Source organism: Hetaerina americana, unplaced genomic scaffold (assembly GCF_022747635.1).
Source record: "Hetaerina americana unplaced genomic scaffold, ioHetAmer1.1.p SCAF_9, whole genome shotgun sequence".
NCBI classification, from domain to species: Eukaryota; Metazoa; Arthropoda; class Insecta; order Odonata; family Calopterygidae; genus Hetaerina; species Hetaerina americana.
Genome location: NW_027287538.1, coordinates 66588282 through 66613686, shown reverse-complemented (window position 1 = coordinate 66613686; position 25405 = coordinate 66588282). Strand labels below are relative to the sequence as shown.

The window sequence follows — 25405 nt, the reverse complement described above, 5'->3', positions numbered from 1 at the left end:
CTTCGACGCTTGGCCGGGCCCCATTTCATCATCATGGTTCGGCCCTCCCCGAAGGGCCGTCTCGGTAGACTCGTGAAAAATTGAGCTGGAGGGGTCACGCCCCCTCGCGGACGGACGCGCGAACCCCTTTTTCTCGACCCCAGGATCATCCCAGCGGACGAAACCTGTGGGACGTCCCGTGTGCACCAACCGCCTCCCCCCCCACCCGCCTTTCCCTCGCCCCCCCCCCACCACCACCAAGAGTGTGTCAGCAAACCCCGCTCCCCCATCCGACCATTTCCCCACCCCTTGTGCTCGGACCTCGAGCGGAGTGGGTGGGAATGGAGTTAGGGTCCATCGTCTTGAGCTCGCACGCGGAGGATGACCTTAATCTATTGCTCATGTTTGTGGAGGAGTTCGGGTTGCGTCCCCATCAATCAGCCGTTTTAAAAGAGTTGGGACTGCATTGGGAGAAATATCTGGTGACCTCGACTTGGTAAGGGTTTGCTAGATGAGGAGCGCTATGCGTCCTTCCATTTAAGTTTCACGTACGAGCTGTCTTTACGTGTCGATGTGCTTCTACTATCTGTCCCTGGGTAAAGAAATTTCTGGAAAAATACTTACTCATTCAGCGAACATAAACTTACACATATTTGAGCCCTTAACCATAGAACACATGTCTGGTAAGGGTTCTTCGTTGCCGTGGCGTGAGATGGAACGAGTAGGAAAATGCGTACACTCGTGGATATAATCTCTGTCGCGATGAGGTAGTTGATGTAACTGAAGTGATCAATCTGAAGTTGCGGTTGAATGCAAAGCTCACCTTGTACCAAGCTTTGATGTTCCTGAAATTTGCGCATTCATGGCAGTGGAACTGGTTTACTGTTCCCTCCTAGTTTTGGTATTTGTAAAATCACATTGCTCAAATTTTTAAAATGAGGGTATTCAGGAACATTGTTCTCACGTGAAATTGAAGCCTTCTGCTCGGTCTCCGACAGCTGTGAGTACTAGCACACCGGGCACATAAATTCATCAGTTAGTCGCGATCACAAAATTCATTCCTTAACTTCCGAGTGCCAGACCCAGCTGATGTCAACCGATGCCTCGAGGTCCTTCCCCGAATTTACGAACTCTCTTCATCTTATTTATGTCCTGTGTGAATCAGCAGTGAAATTTTTCATATAAGAAAAACGTACGAGTATCTTACGCAAGTGCGCCATGTTATTGAACTGCCTTATCATGTGCTTAAAATTAGGAGCGCACTGTTGCATTTCCTACATCTCATGAAATATGTTTGAAATCTTAATTTTCGATCCTGAACCACTTAAAAATATCTTTCATACAGTTCTGCAGTATTATACCTCATTTTGGTAAGGTTGACTTAATTTCATATGTCACTTTTCTGAAACAGTTCAGTGCTGTGATGTTGCCGACATCAATCTTGATCGTTCGAACGTGAATGAAGTTTCTTTTTTTTCCGGATTAATGCCTCGACTACTTCCAAAACTCGCGGTCGTACGTTTCATTTTTGCGTTCGAGTGGCTCTTCGACATGTGGTTTTCCTTCCATTTAATTCGATTCTGCCTGAATATTGGCTCAATGATGGTCGTTGGTGGAAGTGACGCTCTCTAAGCGATCAATCACTCCCTGGTCTCGACCTGAATCGCAGTTGACTTGCAAGCGTGATTTCGGGCCCAGCATGCGACCGCGAGTGAGTGCTTTTAGCGTGACTTGCGGTTTGAACTCGTGGGACTCTTCCGCACATTGGCGTTTTTCGGCTATCGCTTGATGAATGATCCAGTAATCAACACCCTTGTTTTTCTCTTTTCCTCCTCCGACAAATCTCTCGCTGACCGCCTCCCCCAACGATAGAAATTGTTTCGTTGAGTTTTTTTCGCCCTCCCTCCAATCGAGCTGAATTGGCAAATTTTCGCGATTCGTCAGCTGGGTGGCATTCGCGGTGATACTCCACAATCGTGAGCGCTTAATTTTAGGATGAAGTTTTATCGTTTAGAGGCGAATCTTCATCGCATCGTTTTTGTTCGTTCGTGCCAAAGTGCAACCTAATAATGACAAATTAGATATTAATTTACCAGTATTGCACCTATTAATGAGAGAGCCATTTGGCCATGCCGAGTTCATGCCCCGTAAAATCACTTTGCCGCCTTGCCTGGTTATTTTTGATTGCAGTTATGAGCGTATCTTAAAGAAGGTTTTTCTTCCAAAATAATTGGCACGTATCTTATCACACACTATATCTTTCTCTGTGAATAGTTCACGATGCTACCTTGTCCATATTTATCAGTTGCTCTTCTGGTCCAGCAAAAGAATCTCTAGTCTTCCCAACCGTTTTGGGTTTTTAAGTTGTGCTGAGATTTAGCGTTGCAAGTTGGTAGTGAATTAGACGTGGTAATTCATGAACTCCGCGCCGGAATTTTTATATTTTTGATTGAGCATATTTCTTGTCCTTCGACCTACGGGTAACCTTTAACTGTCCTACCTTCCACAGGCAGTCTAATCTTCCGGCATGATCATCTTCTTGCAATCCTCTCTCATTACGCGAGCGTAAGAAATTTTGGCAAGACGGAGCCGGGTAGAGCCGTTAACAAAATTCCATTCGCTACCTTTTCATTCAAGTGCGACTCCTTCCTTGGGATTCTGTTCTAAGAAAATGAGTACCTGCGTTAAATATGGTGACCTCTTTTAAGTTATATCCGTTGCCGGGATCGATCGAAATCAATATCCTTTGAGGAATATTCACCATTTTACGTTAATGAAAAGCTAACACAGTCGTTCGAGCTGCTCTTCCTGGGAACGTGATATCTGGAGCGTTTTAGGATAGTCGATGTTCATTTACATTTGCAAATTTGGCGCCCGGATCGAACGAGCCTCGCGGCGTCGATGAGTACCGCCCAGCCCCGGCTCGCGGTGCACTCCGATCGCGAAGGAGTGTTTACCTTCTCCACCAAAGTCCCTCCATTTTCAAATCGTGGCGTTAACCAGGCGCCGGTTCGCTCTTCGTCCGTGGTTCGCGACGACCTCTTACGTTCCCTGCCATTCAAATTGCGAGTGCAAATTAGCGCTAACAATGGAGGCCGCAACAAAAGAGAGTCCACACACTAGCGGGAGGAGTAAGCAGTCACCCTCTGCCTCTTGAGAACCGGGGCGTCGCTGCAGTGGGATGGGAGGCTGAGGAGGGTGGTGGGAGGGATGACGGCATGTAAATGTAGGTCATGTAGATGCATCGGGTAGTTCAAAGCTTTCGCGTCCCAGCAGCGGTGCGTCGTCACCGTAGATCAATAATCCATGTTCTGGCATCCAATTATCCTCGCCTAAATAGAAAAGTAAACCATTTAATTTTCCTATGTCATAAAATAAGCTTAAATTTTTGTTTTGACTCGCAAGAAATTTCGCCCTAAATCTCTGATAACGTTTATTATTCACTTCACGTCAAAATGCTCCCGGTTAACTGAGGTTTTACGGTGTTAATTTTAATTGGTTGCTTTGTCTTTTACTGTGTGAGCCCATGCAATAAGTTTGTCAAGTCGGTCAAAGAAGATTGGGGGCGCAATATTTAGCCATCTTGAAAAAATAATTTTTCTAGCATCGGGGTCCATAAAGGGTAGAACAGGTTCAAATTGTCTGCGAAGCTGCACTACAGAAACGCTAAGGCTTCAGACGAATGGTGGATAAATATTTAAGTAAAGTAGTTAAGATGTTATTTTGGATTGTTTAGACGCCGGCGTAAATTGACCTCTTGCCTTGGGGGCTCATTTGGCGAAATATATAATTTGAGATCAAACAAATGCAAGGCGATGCGATATGCGATTCGTTTAAAACTGTTACCAGAGTACTGAAAGAGTCTCAGGTGTATTGATATTTTCGGATAGCTTGTGCTGAAATAGAACGCAGTCACACGCGATGCATATTCCACAGAAAATAATACGAATCGTACGATTCTTACGCGAACACAGAGAGAGTGATTCTTGGATACGCATTGCTTCGGAACTTCATTAAAATTTAAAAAGACCCGTTTCAACTCTCCGAAAATTAAACTAATACTACTAATATCTGGAGCGAATGTTATTAGATCCATGTTTTCAAATCGAAATTTTTGCAAACCATGGCTAAATTGGTTTGTATTTTGTTCTGTGATGTTGGACAAAATCAAGCCTTATGAAAAAGTACATTTTACTGAATAAATTTCCTTTATCACCAGACTTAGCTTCCAACAGTTTCAATGCACGTCCGAAACCGGTAGTTAATTTTAAATGTTTGATTAGCTGACTGTAGAAAGGTAGCTTCACATACGTCATCCTTGTTGCAAAATTAAAATCCAAAATTTCCCTCCATTGGCCGGTGTTTAGCACCTTCTGCGGCTGCCCACTGGACATTATGCAGGCGGAGAATTGGGTAGTTCTCTCGCATTCGCAGCTGCTATCTAGCTAGGGCCACCTACTCCGTCACGCGGAAGGGCGTAGTAGCAACAGTTAGCCGTGTGGTTGGTTAATGGCTGTGATATTCCCTGACGGTGGCGAATTGAGTTTCCGGCCTCCTTAGTTCGTTCCAACTTCGCCTTCGAGCGTGGTCCATTCACGTAGGACGAGTTTCCTCCATTCTCACGTGAATTCTGCCCCAATTCCTTCATGGCGTTCCACCGTACGGTTTTCTAAGGTGTGCTTTCTCGAACTTTATAGAACCACGGAAACAATTTGTGGAAATTTCTCTTATCGCGAAACCTTAAGGAGGCTGCATAGAAATATCAGGTACATGTCTTTGATAAAATATCCTCTGTTTGTAGCCATAAGTGCACTCTGTTAAATGACGTTGATGAAGCAGGCGCTTCCCGTCATAGTTTACACACATATATATAAATATATATATATATACATATGTGTGTGTGTATGTATATATATATATGTAAACTATATATATATATACATATATATATGTATGTATATGTATATATATATATATATATATATATATATATGTATGTATATGTATATATATATATATATATATATACATATGTATATATAGATATATATATATATATCAGTATTTCAATCCTAGGATTGGTTTACTGCAGCCCTCCATTCTACTCTATTCAGTGTCAATTCCCTCATTCTACGAGTATATATGTGCTTCCTCGTTCCTTACTTTGTCCATTTAATCTTCAGCATTCTCCTCCAATACCATGTTTCAAAGGCTTCTATTCTTCGCTGATCTATTACATATATATACGTGTATATATGTTAATAACAGCACATACCCGTTTTAGGCTTAATGATATTGATTTATTTGTAGAAAATAGAAAAAAAGCCAGAGTAGCATTGCTTCAAATTTTAGCGCCTAAGAAGATTTCAGAGCGCGTTTCAGAAATTAACAAGAACCTCCAAGTATTTCAAAACTTCGCATAATATGCGTTTATGAACTAATCTTGAATGTGTATTACATCAATTTTCATCCTTCGTCATTAAAATGTGAACCTCGGTGACAATTGAAATTAAATTTAAAACACTTCGCTTTTCCACATAATTTTTTTTGGAAAAGCGAAGTGTTTTAAATTTAATTTCAAGATGAAGAATTTCCACCAAGTGACGCCAGAAACTGTTTTATTTACTCGGTGACAGTGGTTAACTGGTGAAGGTACTTCTCCACTCTCTACCCTCTTTAATTCACGGGTGATGAAAATCCGACGCATCAGATCTGCTGTAACTTTGGGGGGGGGGGGGCGTGGGGGTTACCAGTTTAGCAATCCCGCCTTGGACCGCTCCAGCATTCAATTATAGCTGGTGCAGGTTTCGCCAGAAAGCTTTAATTATATACAGGGCGCGCTCTGAGGCTAGAACCCTGTTGTATCCCGTCTGTATTCATCAGTCATCTGTCACAGTTAAAATGTAGTGCGAGTAAAACCTCTGCCTTAGCAACAGGGTAGACCCTGACTCCCACGACCAGGCCACGCCACTGTTCATTAATAGGATCGAGGAGAATCTGGAAAACTTAGGGTTCAGCGGAACACAATCGGGAAACCCTCGAATTAGAAATCATGTTTTCCCAATCATTATCCTGGTTAATTCTTGGTTTTTTCTATCATAATACACGTGCTCTTCATCCCTCTTCATCGCTTCCTTAGATCTTTCTCTCCATCTTCCTTCACTGTTCAACTCGCCACAAATCCTACAGTTCATCCGTTTTCCCCTGCGACCGCCTTACTCTTCCCAGCTCCTTAGTTGAGGGAAATTCAACCTGCTCCAATTTAATGTGAAGTTTTTTATTGATGATCACCCTGATTCAGGAAATATAACTCATTTGCGATCTAGAATATGAATTTCCAATCAATGCCTTTAGTACTCAAATCTACGTGCAAGACACTCTCCTGATAGAAGTGTTCCAAGTTCTGATAGAAAGGGTGTGCTTAATCCCTATAAATAAGGAAAATCGGGCTTATGACTCATTTGACGCATGGTCACAATTTCCTGGGCTATAGGGAACACACATGGTGATACCCAAGCAGGTAAAGTGGCGCTTCCTCCGCCTCCCGAGTGATGGGCTTCCCATGTTGCCTTGAGAATGTCGCCCACCGCTATCGGCTTGCCCTCTTTAGCCTCCGACAGGTGCGGGGGCGCGTGGCGACCGCGGCCTTCAAACCATCTCCGGCCCGCCCAGTCGTTAGGGTTAAAGGCCCAAGCAATAGGCCTGCGAAACTCACAAGAACCTTTTCATTGGCAATTTAGGGAACCGTTCTCCGTGGATTCTCTGGTAGTTCATGGGTGCCACCTTAGCGAGACATTGGATTTTATTTATTTTAGATGTTGGCAGATCGGAATGAGAGATTCGAAGGGAGATTTAATTTATGATCTTAGGTGCAGCGTGATGGAATTCAACTTATTACCCACATGCATTTATTTTTGAGGGATTAAACAGTATTCTCTATGTACTGCGTAATATTTTCACTCCAATGTGAGATCCGATGAGAAAGATAGTCAAAATAGTATTGGGTACGATTAACTTTTATCAATTTTCATTAAAAACCTTTTATTGCGAAACCCTGATTCAAGGATATATTGCATTGATCGGGACAATAATATCTTGAAATAAATGGAGACGAAGTTCACTTTCCCCTATAATCGTAATTGCCATCAAATGGCGGCCCAGTCTTTCGATTATAATAAAATAATTTAGGTTTTTGTGATAGGTACGCACGAGTTCTGTGAGTATTCGAAAACTTAATATTTTTCTCCCGCTTCTGAAAAATTAGGAACCGCATTTGAGGTCCAGATTTACTTCCTACGATTCAATTAAGGATCTTGAAAGATAACTCTGGAGACTGCAGTGAATCGTTGCTGTCTCCAAAAAAGCTCGCATGACAAAGCGGGGACGTTTTTCTGAGCTGTGCATATTGTTTTGCCAATCATTGGAGTTTTCTCTACCGAGCCTCATATTGACGATATCCCTGTTACTGCAATCATTCACTGACCTGCATTTAGTATGATTTGGCCTTATAAGTTGAATTTTTAGTGGAATGTCTGAAAGTTAACTATATTTTTAGAATTGGGTGTATTATTTCACCCACCTTGGTTATTAAACAATTCACAGGGGTGAAATTTGCAATAACAATCGATCATTGTAATTAGAATTAATATGTAGGAATTCAGTGACACATTTCTGCCTAATTTCACGAATAAATATGTCTCTTAAAGATAAAATTCTCTTAACTTCATTCGTTATGTGGTTATTAACTACTAAGGGGATTCGTGTGGATAAGTCAAACCATGTCAGAATATTTAATTCATTAAACTCGACCGTAATGAAAGTGTTAGTCATCCATGGCTATTACTTTTATTAATGAATCATGGCAATTAATTATAGGGTTATGTGCCGTTTGACCTTCCGGAATTTGGTAGGGCAATTGACAAACTGAGTATTTGGCTCGCCTCGAGGCATGTAGGTATTTACTGGGAACGCGTCATAGGGAAGAATCCCGATGGTAGGCCAGGAGGCAGATTTTATTCGCGGAGTCGGACAAATAAAGAAGGGTACCAGACAGAAGAGCAGTCGGGTATTACAAGGGAGTTGCAATTGCTGAGACAGCTGAGCTCCACTCATGCAAGCTTTGAATTGAAATTCTAATGAGGGACTAATTAATTTTCGTCACTTTAATTGCCGGTGGGATTCGATCTCTTCCGTTTTCGGAGCATCTTTTAAAGCCCTAGCTCCGAGGAGCACGTGCAATCCTACAACACCATTTAAAAACGGAGACGAGGAGGAACCGTATAATTACAGACCTATTTCCATTTGATGCAAGGTCATGGAACATATGGTTTCTAGTTCAATAGTGACACACCTTGATATTCAGGAATTATTGATGAAAAATCAGCACGGTTTCCGAAAAGCTAGATCCTGCGAGACCCAACTTGCGCTTTTTGTTCATGATATTCTTATTTCGGGAGAGAGCAATGTTCAAGTGGACGCAATATTTCTAGATTTTAAGAAAGCCTTCGACAAAGTACTTCATAGTAAACTACTATCAAAGCTAGAAGCATATGACTTAGATACAAATATCCGGGGTTGGATTAAAGACATTTTAAATGGTTTGGTACAAAGAGTAGTCATAGTTAGCTCAAATTCAATAGAGGTTACTTCAGGTGTTCCCCAGGGAAGTGTTACCGGTCCTCTTTTATTACTTCTTTACGTTAACGGCATTGACTCCGTATTCACTAGTAAGATACGTTTATTTGCCGATGATGCAGTGGTTTACCGTAATATCGGAATCCTGTGGACACAGTGAACACAGAGCTTTATTAGATGACCTTAATGCTATACAAGGCTGGTACGACACTGGTACAACGCTGGTAATTAGAGTTAAAATTTAAAAAAGTGCGCTTTGATGAATTTTTGTAAAAAGATCAATTTCCTCTAGAACGCCTGCTGCATCGGGAACACTGAAAGGAAATGTGTAGGCTCGATTAAATACGTAAACGTTACCCTCACTAACGATCTCTCCGGGATGAAACATATACGGGGAGTATGTGGACAAGCAAACAAAAAATTAGGATTTATTGGAAGAGTACTGGGTAAATGTGATGAAAAGGTCAAAGAGAAATGTTATCTTTCACTGCTTAGGCCTTATTTAGAATGTGCTTCTAGTGTATTATGGGATCCTCATGAAGTTGGATTGATTGCCAATTTGGATCGCGTATAGCCTAGAAGAGATAGAGTTGTGAAGAGTTGTTATGAGAAGCGGAGTAGCGTATCCAATATATTAGAGCAACTAGGCTGGGAATCATTCACTGAGCGAAGGTTTAATTCAGATTAAATCTCTTGCATAAATTGGAAGGATGTCTGTTTAGCAGTGATGTTGAAAATGTATTATTACGCCCACTGTTCTACGATAGGCGAGATCATTCCAAATAAAGCTAGAGAGATTATCTTTAGAATAGATAGGTTTAAGATGTAATTTTTTTCCACGAACGATTAAGGATCAGATTAACAAAATCCGTCCGCGGTAGGATTAAAAATATTCGGGCCAAAATTATTCTCGTGTGTATTCGCAACCCGCCACACACCATTGCGATGGCTTTCAGGATATTAAAATATCTAAATCCTCCCATAATATTTCGCTCGGCTCATGTAAAGCCTCAATCAACTTTCATAAGCGTCCCTGAAAATCGAACGAATGCATCACTGCTTGATTTCTTGAATTTCCTCGCATAAGCAATCGAAAATGTTTGAAATGGTCTTATCGGTTGATTCCGGCCCTGGTAATAGTCTTCAGGCGTTGCGTATCGAAGGACAGTCAATTTATATTGAATATACGAATCCAGAGTCCGTCCGTACTTTCTGTTACAGTTTCCGAATTCGCTTCATTCCCGTGCTTCGTAGTTAGTTCTCGAGCCCCGTTACTTGCGCGCTGCCGAGTCTTTTGCGTCTTCCTCTCAGCGGGGCCGAACGCCGCCCCCGGCCGGCGCATCAAGCACCCAGACGCCTCATCTCGTCTCCTCACCTCGAGGAAGGTACCTGTGCGAGTCCCTCCTCCTGGCCGGCGTCTCTTGTATTTATAAAAGGCTGAACTGCCGGGGGGCCATTTGTCGCGTGGACCGGCGCCAAAGCGCTCAAATTATTAGGACCCTTACATCAGGCCGCGAGCCAAATAACTCGAACCGCCGCCTTCTTCCCTTTCGTGACTCGTTTAAAAGGGCCTCTCCATTGTGTCTGGCACCGAGCTCTTCTGGCTCATATCTCTTTTTTCTTATGCTCCTCGCATGATATAATCCGCGCGATATTCAACCCGAAAGGTTATGCCCAAGAGATGATATAAATGTAATTCCGACGGTGGATCGACGTCTGCGGGAATGATCGAGACGAGTGGATGCCATTCATAGCAATAACTGCGCAATTTCCATTCAAAAGCCCCGCAATTGCGAAACTTACGGAACTTTTGCGTGGTGATTCTCGCGGATGAAAAGTCAGTTGGATTTTTTAGTGATCATTTTTCATTTGAACTGTTGTATGCAATTTCTTTTCAAATCTGAGTGTATTCGAGTCGAACAAGTTCTGTCAAGACTGAGAAAAACTCTTCGTAGAAAGAATTTTATCGGAAAACGAGACTCAGTCGATGAAGCATCGACTGAGTGTCGTCTCTTCTGATGCTTCATGCCCATATCATCTTTGCTTTAATCGAGCTGCTTTTACTTTTGTGGCGGAGGAAAAAGCCTTCCTGTTTTAACGCAATTTTCTATTTGTTTATCAGTTTTCCTAAAATCCGGTACCACGTGATATGCGACAAACTAATCCCGTTCGGATAACTAATGATTAATAAATTTTCTTTTGATTACTTAGACATGAAAAATATTTTGATATTCGTCTGGCAAGTGAAATTTTCTCGATTTTGTTTTGCGCTTAAACTTATAAATCTCGCGACAGTTTCCTACTTTACCGAAAGTGTGCTCTCATCGTAAGTAGTGGGTAGACATTTTTCTGCCGTTCGTGAGCATCAGCAACACTAATTTTTGTACTTGAACGCCTAGGATTAAGATTTTCACTCCATGCTTTCCGCATTAATCCTGGCAATCGTGATGCGGTTGTTATTCCATAGGTATGCTAGTTGATTCATCTCATGTCCGCAAATCAACATTGTCCTGCGTTAGCCACTTTGTGCGCGACGGGTTTTGAATAATTACATCAATTTGCTAACTGCGTTGTGTCTTCTTCAGCTGTGGCTCAACGTGAAATGTCTAAGTTTAGCATTTATTGCGAAAACAGTGTGGCCGTTGGATTTATTTGTCAAGGGTTCCAGGTGCGTTTCATTCAGGGACTGGTAAACATTAATCTTTTCGTCTTCCGCCTGGACAGTGGGGTCTCAAGTCTCGGCAATAGCAGTAACGTTTTGATTGTTATTGAATTCAGTTAATACGAGTGTGATAGTAAAAACTTAAGTGTCCGAGTGTGGCAAATGATCCTCCAATTGGCTGAGTGGTGAACTGCTAATGTACCATCCTGCTTTACTCCCTATGGCCTTAATAATGTCCTTGCGTATATCCTCATCGAAGGTTTTCTAGGTCGGTTGCATCTTCCGTCAATACTGAACAGTTGTGTTGTGGTATACGCTTTTGTTAGTGTGGTGGTTCTCTCGACCTCCACGTTCGACTATACAGTCTGCCTTTAGAAGAAAACCTGCACTTCCTCACACGAGGCCGGACACCAGGAGAGGACCTGCTCTATCACCAGCTTCCTGACTTTCCATTCGCGCTGTGGCAGTGTGGTTAGCTGGTTGTGTGGGCATGATCCCTGTTTACAGAACACGACCTCTAATTGCACTGCCTCAGCGAGGATGGTCTTCCCAGCGATACACCCAGAGGCCCACCGCCTGGAATCAAGATTTGCCGGAAGCTTAGACAGTGGAACCTGGTAAATCATAGAGCCCCAGCCTCCTCTTGTTGGCTGCCTAAGAACAGGATAATTTGGAATACTAAGAAGAGTTGGGGGCCATTAATGTAGCGCCGTCCGGGATAGGGAAAATCCGTGCGAGTCACTAGGTTTTTCTGAAGTAAAATCTTATAAAAGGATATGCATGTATTTTTGATTCCAAAATTTGACCACTGGAATTGAAAAATAAGCCATTTACAATCAATAATATATCTGATTCTGTAAAGGTATTTTTGCTGCCACTGTTTTATCTACGACTCTTGGTATGCCAAATTTTCGCCTTGTTTCGTTGACTTTGCTACAATTTTAGGATTTAAAAATTTCGGTTCTGAAAATGCGAAACGTTAGATTATATTTTATTGTAGATCTTAGAGCTTATCTGGTTTTGATATGAAAAGCAATGCCACACACCACATCTCCGAGCGAGGAAGCAAATCGACCAGTCCCGTAGAGTGAAAACGCGCCAGTTTCCAACAAATTAAAATAGATTCTCATCGGAGAAAATTAGAAAGACTTTCATTCCGGTTTTTAATGTTTAAATCTTCAATCCTTTTACCTCTTTTTGGAACTTGAGTTTCAAATTGTATGATATGCCTACATTTCAATGGTTTTAATGTTAGTTCATCTCATAAATAATCCACGTGTAAATTTTTCTGGTATTACTGTTGATGGCTGTATGTTGTAATTGATGGTGATTTTTAGTGTATGTATTCATCATGGTCATTGCTTGTTTTAATTGAATGTTGGATGGAAATTTTAATGGATTTGTATTTGAATATAAGCTAAGCTAAATAATTAGAATTTTTCCGATCGACGCTCTATCAAAGAGTTAACGTTTAAGCTACTGGTGCCTTTTACGAAGTTATCCGTACTCCGTCAAATGCCCACGGAGCTTCATGAAGTTTGATCGCATTGCATTTCCGAACGGTATTCAAGTAAATTCAAATCATCGAATGCGCCACTATGCCAACCTCAAGCGCGTGAGCATGCGCATATTTAAGATACAAAGCACGTTACTCAAATCTTACATTTGATGAGTATACTTTCTTATTAACGTTTCATTAAGTAAATATTATAGTGTTTCATTTATAAGCCTGTAATGCATGTTGGGAGCTACTTTAGCGGTATATTTTATGGCTCTAGAATTACATAAGTTTTTCCTTAGCTAAAGCACTGATTTGACTGTGCCCTTGTTGTATGGAGATAATTTATCAAATGATTGAAGGTGAAAAAAGTGATAAATAAATGAAGGTAATACACATTGTGGACTACGCTAAGAAGGATATTGTGTGTGTGCATTTAAAAAAATATTTTTAGTACCCTGCAAGCCACCGCTAGGGTTTGTGGCCTGCGTGTGCATATATATATATATATATATATATATATATGGAATTATATATAAGTATGTATATATATATATATATATATATATACATATATATAATTTTCCATATATATATATATATATATATATATATATATATATATACATATATATAATTTTCCATATATATATATATATATATCTGTTATGATGTTTTAACTTGCAATGGCGGTCCGTGTGAGGTTATGTCAGATGAAACCTTTCCGAAAATTGCGCTTGCCCACTACGTGCGAAAGGCTGGCAATCCTTTTTGAATTAATTAAATTATTTTCCGCCCTGTAGAGGAATGTGGCTAGAAAAAGGTTTCGGTTCTCATTCCACCCATTTCATCCTTTCTAAAATATTTGTATCCACTTTCATTTTGAATTGTGAATTAACAAATGACTTTTAAAAATGTTATAACGTGCCTATAACCCCGTAAGAGAGATTTTTAATTTTTTCGGGACTCTGTGCACATTTTGAAGACTTGTAAATGAAATGCATATGCTCGAGTCCTTTGAATTTCGCAACATTGGCTGGACTCGATTCGAAGTCGCGGAAAATTTCTACCAAAGGCTGCGTCGTCGACGCTCGGCTTCCCTCGCCAGTTCTCTAAAAGTAGCGAGTGGATGGCACCATTTGGGAATGCCGTGAGTGCTCCTCGCGTGTGCCCGGCGGCACCGCCAAAATTTCCGAAGGCATCCGGGCGTGGAGCATTTGTCGATGACCTTTCGGATCCAAACCTTTCGGACGGGTTGATGCAACGATGCTCCCAGCGCCTTGCCGTGGCGAGTCCCCGAGGCTTGGAGCTGTGCTGAAGTGTCGCTTTTCGCTCCTCACTTTTTTCCTCCACGGCTGCAAACCGTGATGGAAAATGTGTTTTTATCTTTAGTGATGTTGAAAATGTATTATTACCCCCATCGTACTTCGGTAGGAGAGATCATGTTGGTAAAATTAGTGAGATTAAGTGTATAACAGATAGATTTACGATGTCATTTTTTCCACGAACGACAGGGGATCATAATTACATTGTCCGACCGCGGTAGGGTCACGCTCGGGTAAATTAGTCTGTTGTGTTTTCTATTCCTGCCACACGCCGTACGGTGGCCTTCAGGGTGCATTAATAAATTCAAATTCAAACCCCTCCTGTTTAAGGAATTACGGCCAACGTTGTCCCCTGTTAGCGACCCATAGTTAGACTTTTTGGTATTGAACGATATGTCGTCTGAAATGTATGTTGTTAACTGTTTTTGACTACTTATATTGACGTTTTTGTATCCAAAAGTGAAGGTATACAAAATTCGAGGTAATTTTGATCAGACATGCCCAGCAACATAGAATTGGATGGTTCAGATTTTTTAGAAGAAAATACTTATAACATTGACACCTAAGACAACATGCCTCTGCTTTGACAAAATCAACCCATTGTCAAGGTTTCTTGATTTCACGTTTTTGTTTCTCATCAGGATCGTATTCTGATGGTGACTGAAATGGAATAAATATAGTGAAACTAATGTTCGTAAATTATTGATTACATGAAATCAAAGGTTAATTCTGGTGGCAGGGCGTATCTTTTATTGGTAGGGGGGCAAGAGATGACTGCCCTCTGAGGAGTGACGCGTCATTCGGAGCTCCTGTTACATACCCCGCCTCCTTTTACCCCCTCCTCTCATCCCCCCCCCTAGCTTCCCCTCTCTAGAGGGCCTCTCCATTTGCCGAAGGCTCCGAAGTTAAAATGCGACGTCGCTCATCTTGAAGCGGCACTCCCGCGATGCGCAATTCACGCACCGAACCGGAATGTGAAAATTCCGACGTCGCACCTGTCTCCGCGAATAATTCGAGCGTTGCGATAATGGGGTCGATTCGGGGGCCACTAATCACCCAGGTTTTTTTTTCTTCCTCGAGTAAAAAACTGCCTCCTCTCCTTGCCTTCGTGTTCTTTGTGTGGTGGTGAGCGGAGGTGGGGTGGCGGTGATGTGTCTCTCCCGGTCCACCCCCTCAGCCTCCCTCCCGCCCCCCCTCCCCCCGGTCGTACAAATGGAGCACGGGGATTCTAAATATAAAGCGGCTGGCAGCCCGGTTACACTTTTCGTCATTCCTCCTCTCCCTCCCCCCCTCCTTCCCCCCCCCCCACCGCTCCCGTCCCCTCCCTCCCTGCCCCAATCCCAGGACACCGCCGTGTCTTCCGCCTCCAGTGCCATTCCACACCATCCCCCCCACCCACGCTCCTCTCCCCCCTTCTCAACCCACCCTTCCTCTCCGTTCCTCTTCCCCCTCCCTTTTTCCCTCGGAGAAGGAAAGAAAGCCCTTATTGACTTCCCTTACTGCGGGAGATAATAAGATTTTTATTGCTCCCTGCCACGATGACGTGTGCTATGCTCATATATTGCGGAGCACCCCGGCGTCTGAGCATTGAGCCTCCTCCCTCCCTCTACCTTTCCGTTCCTCCTCTTTCTCTCTCTTCCTCCCTCTGAACTCTGTACACTGTGGAGGAACCTGCAAGAGTGCTTTCGAATCATTTTTATTTCTTGCCTCCTTCATTTCCTCCCTTTCTTCAAACTATTTCCCTCCCCTTTCCGGAAGTAGCTGTGGAATCGAGTAATCCAAATGGAATTGTTTTAATTTTTAATTTGCGGGGCCGTTGTTCTGGAATTCTGTGGTAAAGGGGTGCTCAGCAGTTTATTTGGGTCATGGTTCATTTCTACGAATCCTTTATTCCTCCATCAACTGCTGAATAGTCGGTTAAATTACCCGTGTTGGCTAATTTCGGTCAAGCGTTCGCAACTTTCTTCTTAAACCCAGTGAAATGAAAATAGTTTGGTGTAATAATCATTATGTTCACTTAAAGTTTGATTAATACTTAAAATGCTATTATCTTTTCGAATCCACATTGTGCGTTGTTAGTAAAGCTTGATTTATGAAACTTATTTTTATATAGCTTATATTTAGCTTTTTGGGTAGAATATGTCTTTGGGGTCCATTTTGTCCTTTTTTTATATCCTTGTATTAAATATCTTGTAGTGAAGAATTAGTTTTAAACGTTTTTTATGCTTAATTCACCTTCAATTTTACTTTGTCAAATTGTCGTTATAAGGTAAATGAGATGTTTTCCCCAAAATAAATTCCGAGTTTCTTTATTTTTCGGAATCATTAAGGGGCATCGTATCTCCGGAAGAATTATTTTTGAAAATATGATAAATTTTCTGTTGTATTCGTGTCAGAATGAATTATTTTTACAGAATATTAGTTTCATCCGGCGATTGCAATTTAGGAACTGCAATGAAGTATTAGCGTCTACCATATAATACTAGCCGCATTCTTTTCAGAATATCCGAGAATAACTCGTACTTAAATTTCCATTAACAAAAATTTACGTTTGCTTCTGTTGGCATAAAGGTAATTAAATGATTTCAGAAGGTTGGTTTTATATCAAATTAGTATTAGCAGTGCTCTGAAAGGGGATTTATTCGTTCATTTATACCCTTTGTTCTCGCAGAGGTCCCCATGAAAGTTTTATGGCCTCGCAACGTTTAGGTTCCCCTTTTTTCCCCCCCGTGCGCTTAACTGCGCCGCTTTTTTTTCCTAGTCTTTTCATTATTCGCTACCGAGCGCTTGTCTCATTTGAAACTGTTTTATTTGCCCTCCCCCGCGCGTCGCTGCCTCAACGCTGGAAATTTTTAGTTTTTGGCGTCTTAATGGACTCCCGTCTCTCCCGCTCTCTGCTTTTCATCTTCGTCCGTGGTCCCGTCGTCCCCGTCTCACTGGTCCTCTCCCTCTCTCTCACGCGGACATTTCACTACAGAGTGCCTCAAGGCTCCATCCTAAGCCTGCCTTGATTTTTTTTTCAAGGAGGCAAACTCGACGGAAGGAAGTCGTCGAGCGTAATTGTTCATTTTTTTTAGTTGGCCCCGTTGGTGGGGAATTGCCAGAAATTGTGAGAAACGTTTTGTCTCTCCGTCTGAGAAACGGAGGATTTCACCAAAATATAGCACGGATCGTGCTATTAGACATTTTCTATACATACATTGTAGTGTAAACCTCTGCTTCGCCGTTTGCCCCCGACTTTTTCTACTAATATTTCACTACCTCTTTGCTTTTCCATGGATAAGTGATTCAAATCTCTGTTTAAATAATATTATAGTTACCTTTTATGAGTTCAGCTCAGTCTAACACCGTACCGAGTTTTAGTACAACGAACCTTCTCCTGTACGCTACAATTAAATTGTTCTAGTTGTTTTCAAGCGACCTGTGACATTAAGCCGTTAGGTTTTCTAGGATACTACAGTTGCTTGTACATTTATGTGAAATGTTTGAACTTTTTTAAACCTTTTTAACCGAAACCAGTCCTTGGCGCTGATTTTGGGACGACTAGGTTGGTCACGGGGTTTGGCTTCTTGTGATATCTGTGGTAGTCATCTTGTAGTAGTACTGATTTAGGCTGATATACATAAATATTTGACGACTCTCACAGCCCAGCAACGGAACGTAAAATATCGCAATTTAACAGTATTTACACGTACCAGCAAGACTCTTGATTAAAAAGAGTGCAAATATTTCTGATGGAATTACCATATGAATTGGAATCGATTTGTAAATGGTAACAAGGAATCCATAGGAAAATGAGATGTATTAATTTCTCATCATATTTATTGATATTATCTTTTATGCTATTAAATCATTACAGCTTATTCCTAATGTTCGAAATATACAGGGGTTGTTACATAGCGTACCTATTTTTTGCATTCTGTTCGCAACCTTTTTCGGACCCTGTAATTTCATACTTGTGTTAGGACAGAGCAGTAGGAAGGATTTTTGATGTTTCGAAGTATATAGATATATTGTTCAGATCCGTCTCTGCTTGTTGTGTGGAGAGTTCTGGATTTCGCATCCGTAATGATCTCATTAAAATAAAAATTTACCTTAAAAACATTAGAGGGAGATTTGCAGGAGCGTACAGTGTTCCCTCTGCGTTATTTTTTACAAATCTCTTTATATTTAATGTTTATAAAAAATACTGGAATGATTTATCTCTATTCAATGCGAAATAATTTCACACAAGTCAACCTTTTGGTATTTTATTTATTGATATTGAATAATTTAAATATTATTTAACTGAAACTGCTAAGTCTTTGATAATTTTTACGGCAACTCTAAGCGGCTTATGAATATGAAAAGCAGCTTCGGCAATTTTTTTTGGTGGTCATTTACGCTTTAAAAATTAAAAAGGCCTTTCCACTGCAATTATTGCTTTGTAGCAGTAGAAAATTTTGATTTTATATTATTATAATAATATAAATTTTTATAAAGGCTACTTTCCCACGATTCAACAAACGCCTTTTCGTTTGTGATTTTTGAAACGCTTATTCAAAGTGAATTTCTGTGAAATTTCTCTCCCTTCAATAGTTTTCTCTTCTAAACAAACCAGCAAACTTAACTCTTAGAATGGCACAGAATATTCATATTTTTGCAATATGGGTAAATGTTCAGATTGGTATTTGTCAAAGGTCACGTGACTCTAGCAAATTATTAAATCGATAACTTGCTCACTTGCTCACATTTTTTCTCTGTCGAATTTCTCGATCCCGGCAGTGTTCTCATTTTCTTTCCTTGCTTATCCTTTTTCAGGGCTGCTTACGTGTCCTACGGGGGTCTTCTGATGCGGCTTCAAGGGGACGCTAACAACCTGCACGGCTTTGAAGTCGACCAGAACCTGTACCTGCTGATGAAGAAGCTGGCTTTTTAAGAACCTGGAGGAGGGACCATTCCTGACCATCTGCCCCTCTGTCCCGCTATTCTTTTATGGTTCTTTTGATTTAAAATGTATATGTGCCTATGACATCGCCAATTCATAAAATACCACCTGTGCAGAAACTTATTTTTTTCATTTTTTTAAATCATCATCTTATGATTGCCATGGTATCACCTTTTGTAAAAGTACCGCATCTGCTGTGCTCACTATTTGTATTTAATTAAATAAAATTTAATTCATAAACATTTTTCTTGCTGTATTTCTTTTTCCCTTATTTTCAATTCAGATTCCAAATTAAAACTGCACCTGCATGTATATTCAGAGTTCTAACTAGAACAGAGGTTAGTGCTCGGCAGATTAGGGTCGGAATTTCCTCAATCCTAAATGTCCTCCTCCTCCTGGTTAATTCCTCCCCGGAAAATGAAATTTCTCAAGAATTACGTATTTAAATATCTAATGCCAGGGAAAATGTATTCGAGATCACTCCTTCGTCACATCTTGCCGAAGGAAATCCTTAAATTGGCACGTGCAAATAAAGCAATACGTACATTACTATTACTCATAAATGGTAAACCGAAATCAATTACTGGCCAAAGTAGATACTATTTTAGAAAAAAAACGAGCCACTAATTCAATATAATTGTAATTTTAAAACTTCGAGAATCCTCCAATTCAACTTTAAATGCAGTCGTCACTCGTTCGTGCGGCAGCAGTTTAGCTTGTCAATCCTGAAGTGAATAATCTATCTAACGTGCAAGTAGTGCGTTTCGCCCGGGAATGCCGTTAATCCGTATCTGTCCCAGTTCACAATTTAAAAGGTCCAAAAAAACAGGCTCCTTGGTTGTTGTCGAGCCCTGAAAACTTTCGTATGCCATTACCTCCAAGATCGGACTTATCCTACATGTTTGCTCGCCCGAGTTCGCTAAATTCGCTTTGCCCTCGTAAGCCCTCAAGCTATGCGCCAAGATGCTCCTCAAGTTAGATAGCGTCCAAATGCTTCGCAGAGACAGAAATCAATTCAAAATTCCCATTCAACATTCGGGACGCATAGTCTCCATAGTCATTTTACCGATTTCTCGTAATCCAACCAAATGCTACATTCGAGTTGGCAACTTAAATTCTGATGCGCTTGGCCCACTCCAACAACGACCATCTTCCCACTGTCAACTGCCTCAATAGCCGTGCTTCCGTCTCCCATTCCCCCCGTTCTCTCTCATTGCCTCCGTTTCGTCATGTTCGTCTATGCTGCCAACTAAGGCTATCTACGAGTTAAGGTAGGTTTTGGATAGACGCAACTACCAAATAAATATTTTTTTCTCTTAACAAAACACCCCAATATCCTACTCTACAAGTCCCTCTTCATTTCTGTGTACTTCCTTCATCCCGTCCAACATCTCTATCTTATTGCTACCCTTTCCTCGTTTGCCTAACATTCTCCCCTCTATCACAGTCCTCAAAATCACACTGCCGTTTAATACTCTCATTCATCCATTTTTCCCGCCTCCTCATGATTGTTCCCAAAAATCCCCTTTACTCGCCCACCACACCACACTTCCTCATTTGTTTTCCTTTCCGTCCATTTCACCTTCTCCATTCTTCTCCACACCAGCATTTCAAAAGCCTCCAATCCACGCCTATCCTCCTGCTTCAGTGGCTATGTTTCCGCGCCGTACGTAACTACACTCCATATCAAAGTTTTAACGAGTCTTTTCTTACGATAGCATAGATACTCAACGTCCCTGTCATCAACTCCCTCCTCCTTCTGGAAGCCTCTTTGCTTAACGCAATTCTTCTTCTTACGTCCTTACTACTTTGACCGTGTTGGTCCAAAACACTTCCGCGATACGTAAACTCTTCCACCTGCTCTATTTTTTGCCCTCCTATTTTAATGTTTAGCTTAGCCTTTTTCTTTCTGGAAAATCGCATTACCTTTGTTTTATCAATATTGGTTTTCATCCCATATCTGTCGCAGAGTTTCCAATTCACTCAGCAATGCTTGCAACAACTTGCCTGACTGACATTTAGAGTGATATTGGACAACCCTGCCTCACACCTCTTCCTAACACTGCCCATCCGGACTCTGTTCCCCATTCGCACCTGAACAGACTGAGGCATTTACAGGTTGCAGATTGGCTTCCTGTCTCTCCAATATATTCCCATTTTCTGCAATGTACTCATTAGTTTGTCCCAATTCACTCCATCAAAAGTCTATTCGAAATCTACGAAACAGGCAAATACGTCCTGATTGTGTTCCATATTCCTATTAATTAGTGATCTCATTACTGCAATGACATCGCACGTACCCCTCCCCTTCCGAAACCCAAACTGATCATCCCCTAAGTAATCATTTGCTCTACTCTCTATGCTTCTGTTTATGACATCCTTACTCAAAGCCCCTGTCATCAACTCCCTCCTCCTTGTGAAAGCCTCTTTGCCTAGCGCAATTCTTCTCCTTACGTCCCTAATGCTTTGACCGTGTTGGTCCAAAACACTACAGAGATACGTAAACTGTTCTACCTGCTCTAGTTTTTGCCCTCCTACTTTAATGTTAAGCTTAGCCTTTTTCTTTCTAGAATATCGCATAACCTTTGTTTTATTAATATTGATTCTCATCCCATACCTGTCGCACTGACTTTCCAATTCACTCAGCAATGCTTGCAGCCCCTTGGCTGACTGACAAACTTAAGCTTGGTCATCAGCAAACCTAACTGATTTTATGAATTCCCCGCCCACCTTCATTCCTACCTCCAGTTCTTCCCATGCCTCTTTAATCATTTCCTCTGCATACATGTTGAACAGCAACGGTGATAATGGGCAACCCTGCCTTACACCTCTTCCTAACACTGCCCAACCGGACTCCCCGTTCCCCACTCGCACGTGAGCAGTCTGAGACATGTACAGGTTGCGGATTAGCCTCCTTTCCCTCCAATATATTCCTATTTTCTGCAATATACGCATTAGTTTTTCCCAATTCACTCTATCAAACGCTTTTTCGAAATCTACGAAACAGGCAAATACCTCCTGGTTGTGTTCTATATTCCTCTCGATTAATAATCTCATTACTGCAATGGCATCACGCGTACCTCTCCCCTTCCTAAACCCAAACTGATCATCCCCTAAGTAATCATTTGCCCTGCTCTCTATCCTTTTGTCTATGATCCTGAGAACAACTTGAGCTGCGTGGGATATCAAACTTATTGTCCTGTAGTCCTCACATGCGTGGCCTTTTTCGGAATAGGAACTAAAACTGATCTCACAAAGTCTTCCGGCCTGATTCCTTCCTCATAAATACTACGAATCAGCCCATATAGCCTCTTCCTCCCACATTTTCCTATACATTTCAGAAGTTCCGCAGGAATGTTATCCATCCCCACGGCCTTATTTAGTTTCATTCCCGTTGATGCCCTTTCTATCTGATCGTCTCGTATGCCTGGACCTAGGCTATCTTCCTCTACGTCACATTCTTCTTTAATGTCTAGCTTTGTTGGTCGAAGCTCTTTACTATACTGTTCTTCTATATATTCCTTCCATCTCTTTTGGATCTTCCCTGTGTCAACTATTATCGAACCTGCCTTATCTCTAACTGTTAGCATAGATCTTCCCTTCTTCCTTCCCGATAAAGATTTAACTTTGCTTTAGCGCACCGATTTCACCCTTTCTCTGCAAATTTTCCATGTCCTCGCACTGTGTCTTCCACCACACTTCTTTTGCTTTATATGTTACCCATCTCAATTTATTATTCAACTCTTTGTACTTCCTTCTGCCTAATTCTGTTTACAATCTTAAATATCCTTCTCTCATATATCTTCATAATCATCTCGTCCGTGGTCCATTGTTTCCTGATGCGTTTCCTATTAAAAGTTTCTATAGTTTCTTTTGCGGCTTTTGATATCCGATTTTTGATATATTTTCAATGTTCCTCGATAGTACTTCGCTCTTTTCCCTCATTCATGATTTTCTCTATAGTCTGCTGATATTCCTTCCTTGTCATTCCAGTTGATGCTTCTAAATTCCATTCCTTGGCCCAAAGCCCCTGCCTTATCTTTTTGGATCGGACACTACACTTCATGGCTACTAATTGTGATCAGAGTCCGTATCCGCTCCCGGGAAACTGCGAATTGATCACTCTGTTCCTAAATCTGTGCCTAACCATAATATAATCTAACGAATACGTTTCTGAGCCACCTGGCATTTTCCATATATACCCACAACATTTGTGCTGTCTAAACCAAGTGTTGGTGATGACTAACCCCTTTCTCCTGCAGAATTCAATTGCTTTCTCCCCGCGGTCATTCCTTGTACCTTAACCGTAGTCCCCCACCTCATCACCATGAGGATCGAGATGATACGGTGGCTAACGTACAGGCTTCCAAAGCTGAGGATCCGGGATCGAATTCCGGAGGCGGCAGATATTTTTCAGTAGTATCCCGATCCCTACTTGAGGTGCTTTATAGGGGGCACTTTGAGTGAGGACGTCGGCTATCGGATGGGGGTTAATTTTTGGGCCATCCCTTAGGAGCAGGCTAATGCCGACGCCGAGTTTCTCTCCGCCTTTCATCCTTTCTTGTCCATCCCTAATGGCGCAAATTACCTCGGATGTCGGTCGCCTCTCATAAAAATACTATTCATCACCATCTCTTCCTTCGCCTGCCGTCGAATTCCAATCCCCCATCACTATCAAATGTTTCCCTGCAGGAAAACACGCGTTTATGTCCTCCAACTCATAGTATACCCTATCGATTGTTCCTCCTTATGATTGCTAGTGTTGACATTATCAAATAAAATTACAAAATGCTTATATTTGAGCAAACTCAGCAGAATGATCATTTAGTCAAATATAATAATTGTATCCAATCTTTTTAAGTAACTTGAACATTAAATGTAACAAATTGTCTTAACCTGGAGTCGAATCTACGGAGAACCATCCAAATATTATCTTTATCAATCAGCCTTATATCTGGCAGGTAATATTAAAACAATAAATATAGACATTGGATCCAGTCAAGATATTACGAGGTACATTGAGTTTTCAATGAATATTTTGGTGGTTTAAGTATTAAGAATTCTGCAACGATGGAATGTTCAGTTTTTTAGGTTCTAGCTAAGTAAAATATGTAGGATTCCAGGAAAAGTCATTAGGATCCACGCTACAGTGTTATGTTGGGCTAGATATATCAATGACACATGCTATCGTCCGGCCGCGTGTAAAAGAGGAGTTTCAAGTATTCCAGGGCAATCTAAAGAGTATTCATCCTTCCAGTAAGTTAACAAATGAGGTTGTCGACGGCGGGTGTCCACCTTTCGTGAATGTTTTGGATCTGAGAATAACATGGAAGATTGAGGCCACGCACGCACACACATATTGATTCCATTAATCGACTCTCCGCCGCCATACAAAAGTCTTGGTCGATAAAAACTTTTTGGACTGAAAGTAAAGTGGCTACATTCATCATAAGTGTAACGAAAAAGAGGGAGCTAAGAAAGATGAAGAATGCTGGACGTAACCAAGACCGGTTGCACATTCCAAAATTCCTTACAACTCCGGAGTAATGACGAAAATTACTCACGCTCAGAGTAATGATGAAAATTACTCACGCTCCCATTAAGGGGAACATTTCTATTTGCCTCTGTATTTTTCAGGAGACAAAGGGTATTTCAACCTCGGGTAAAGATAAGCCATCCACGCCTACGATTATTAATGAGAATGTATGAGGTTCTCTGCAGATGTGAGGAAAATTAACCAAAATAAAAGAAATTGAACACCTCTCAAAGATTGAAGGAGCACAAGAGGGAAACGGGAACACATTGGAGGAAGACATTAGTCATCTCCGGACATTCAAACCTCTCGAGTCTCGAACCCTGACCATAAAATTTATTTTTTGGTAAGAAACAAGGATTTTCGCCGGGAATGAAGGACACAATTCTCTTTTAAGCTTTAGCATTCAAGAAACTGTGAACATAGTTGTATTATCAGTGCGATTTGAGAAAAAAAAATAATCTTGACCCCCGATAATTAGCTAACGGTTTTTAATAAATGAATTATCCTAGCAGTGCCACATTCGTCTACGTAGACGGGCAGATTCTAGTCTGTCATCTCATTCTCTTGATGATACTTGGAGTAGAAGTGAAAAGTTCAGTTTTGTACAAATGAACAGTAGGCAGCAGCATCCGAAAACATTGAGCATAATTGTATTGGATTATTTTCCAAAAAGAGTAAAGAAAATGGTTATTAGGTACTTTAGCCAACGGAGTTTCTTCAACCGATTTAGTGATTCCCATTCTACACAAGTAAGTTGATGATGAAGGGCAGATGTATAAGCTTACTGCTCTTTAAGTGTTTTTATATTCACATCATACATAGATGACATTTGAACCCTTTAATG

General features: G+C 41.2%; 1 protein-coding gene across 2 annotated transcripts in view; it reads left to right on the top strand.

Moving 5' to 3' along the window:
* Polr2H (DNA-directed RNA polymerases I, II, and III subunit Rpb8) overlaps positions 1 to 19269 on the top strand; it is a 688914-nt gene extending 669645 nt beyond the window's left edge. For both annotated transcript variants that reach the window (XM_071598109.1, XM_071598110.1), the window contains exon 4: positions 18899 to 19269. In XM_071598109.1, coding sequence (XP_071454210.1) covers positions 18899 to 19016 — 118 coding nt within the window. In that variant the 3' untranslated portion in view covers positions 19017 to 19269. The remainder of the gene's footprint in view (positions 1 to 18898) is intronic.
* The last annotated feature ends 6136 nt before the right edge of the window (positions 19270 to 25405 follow it).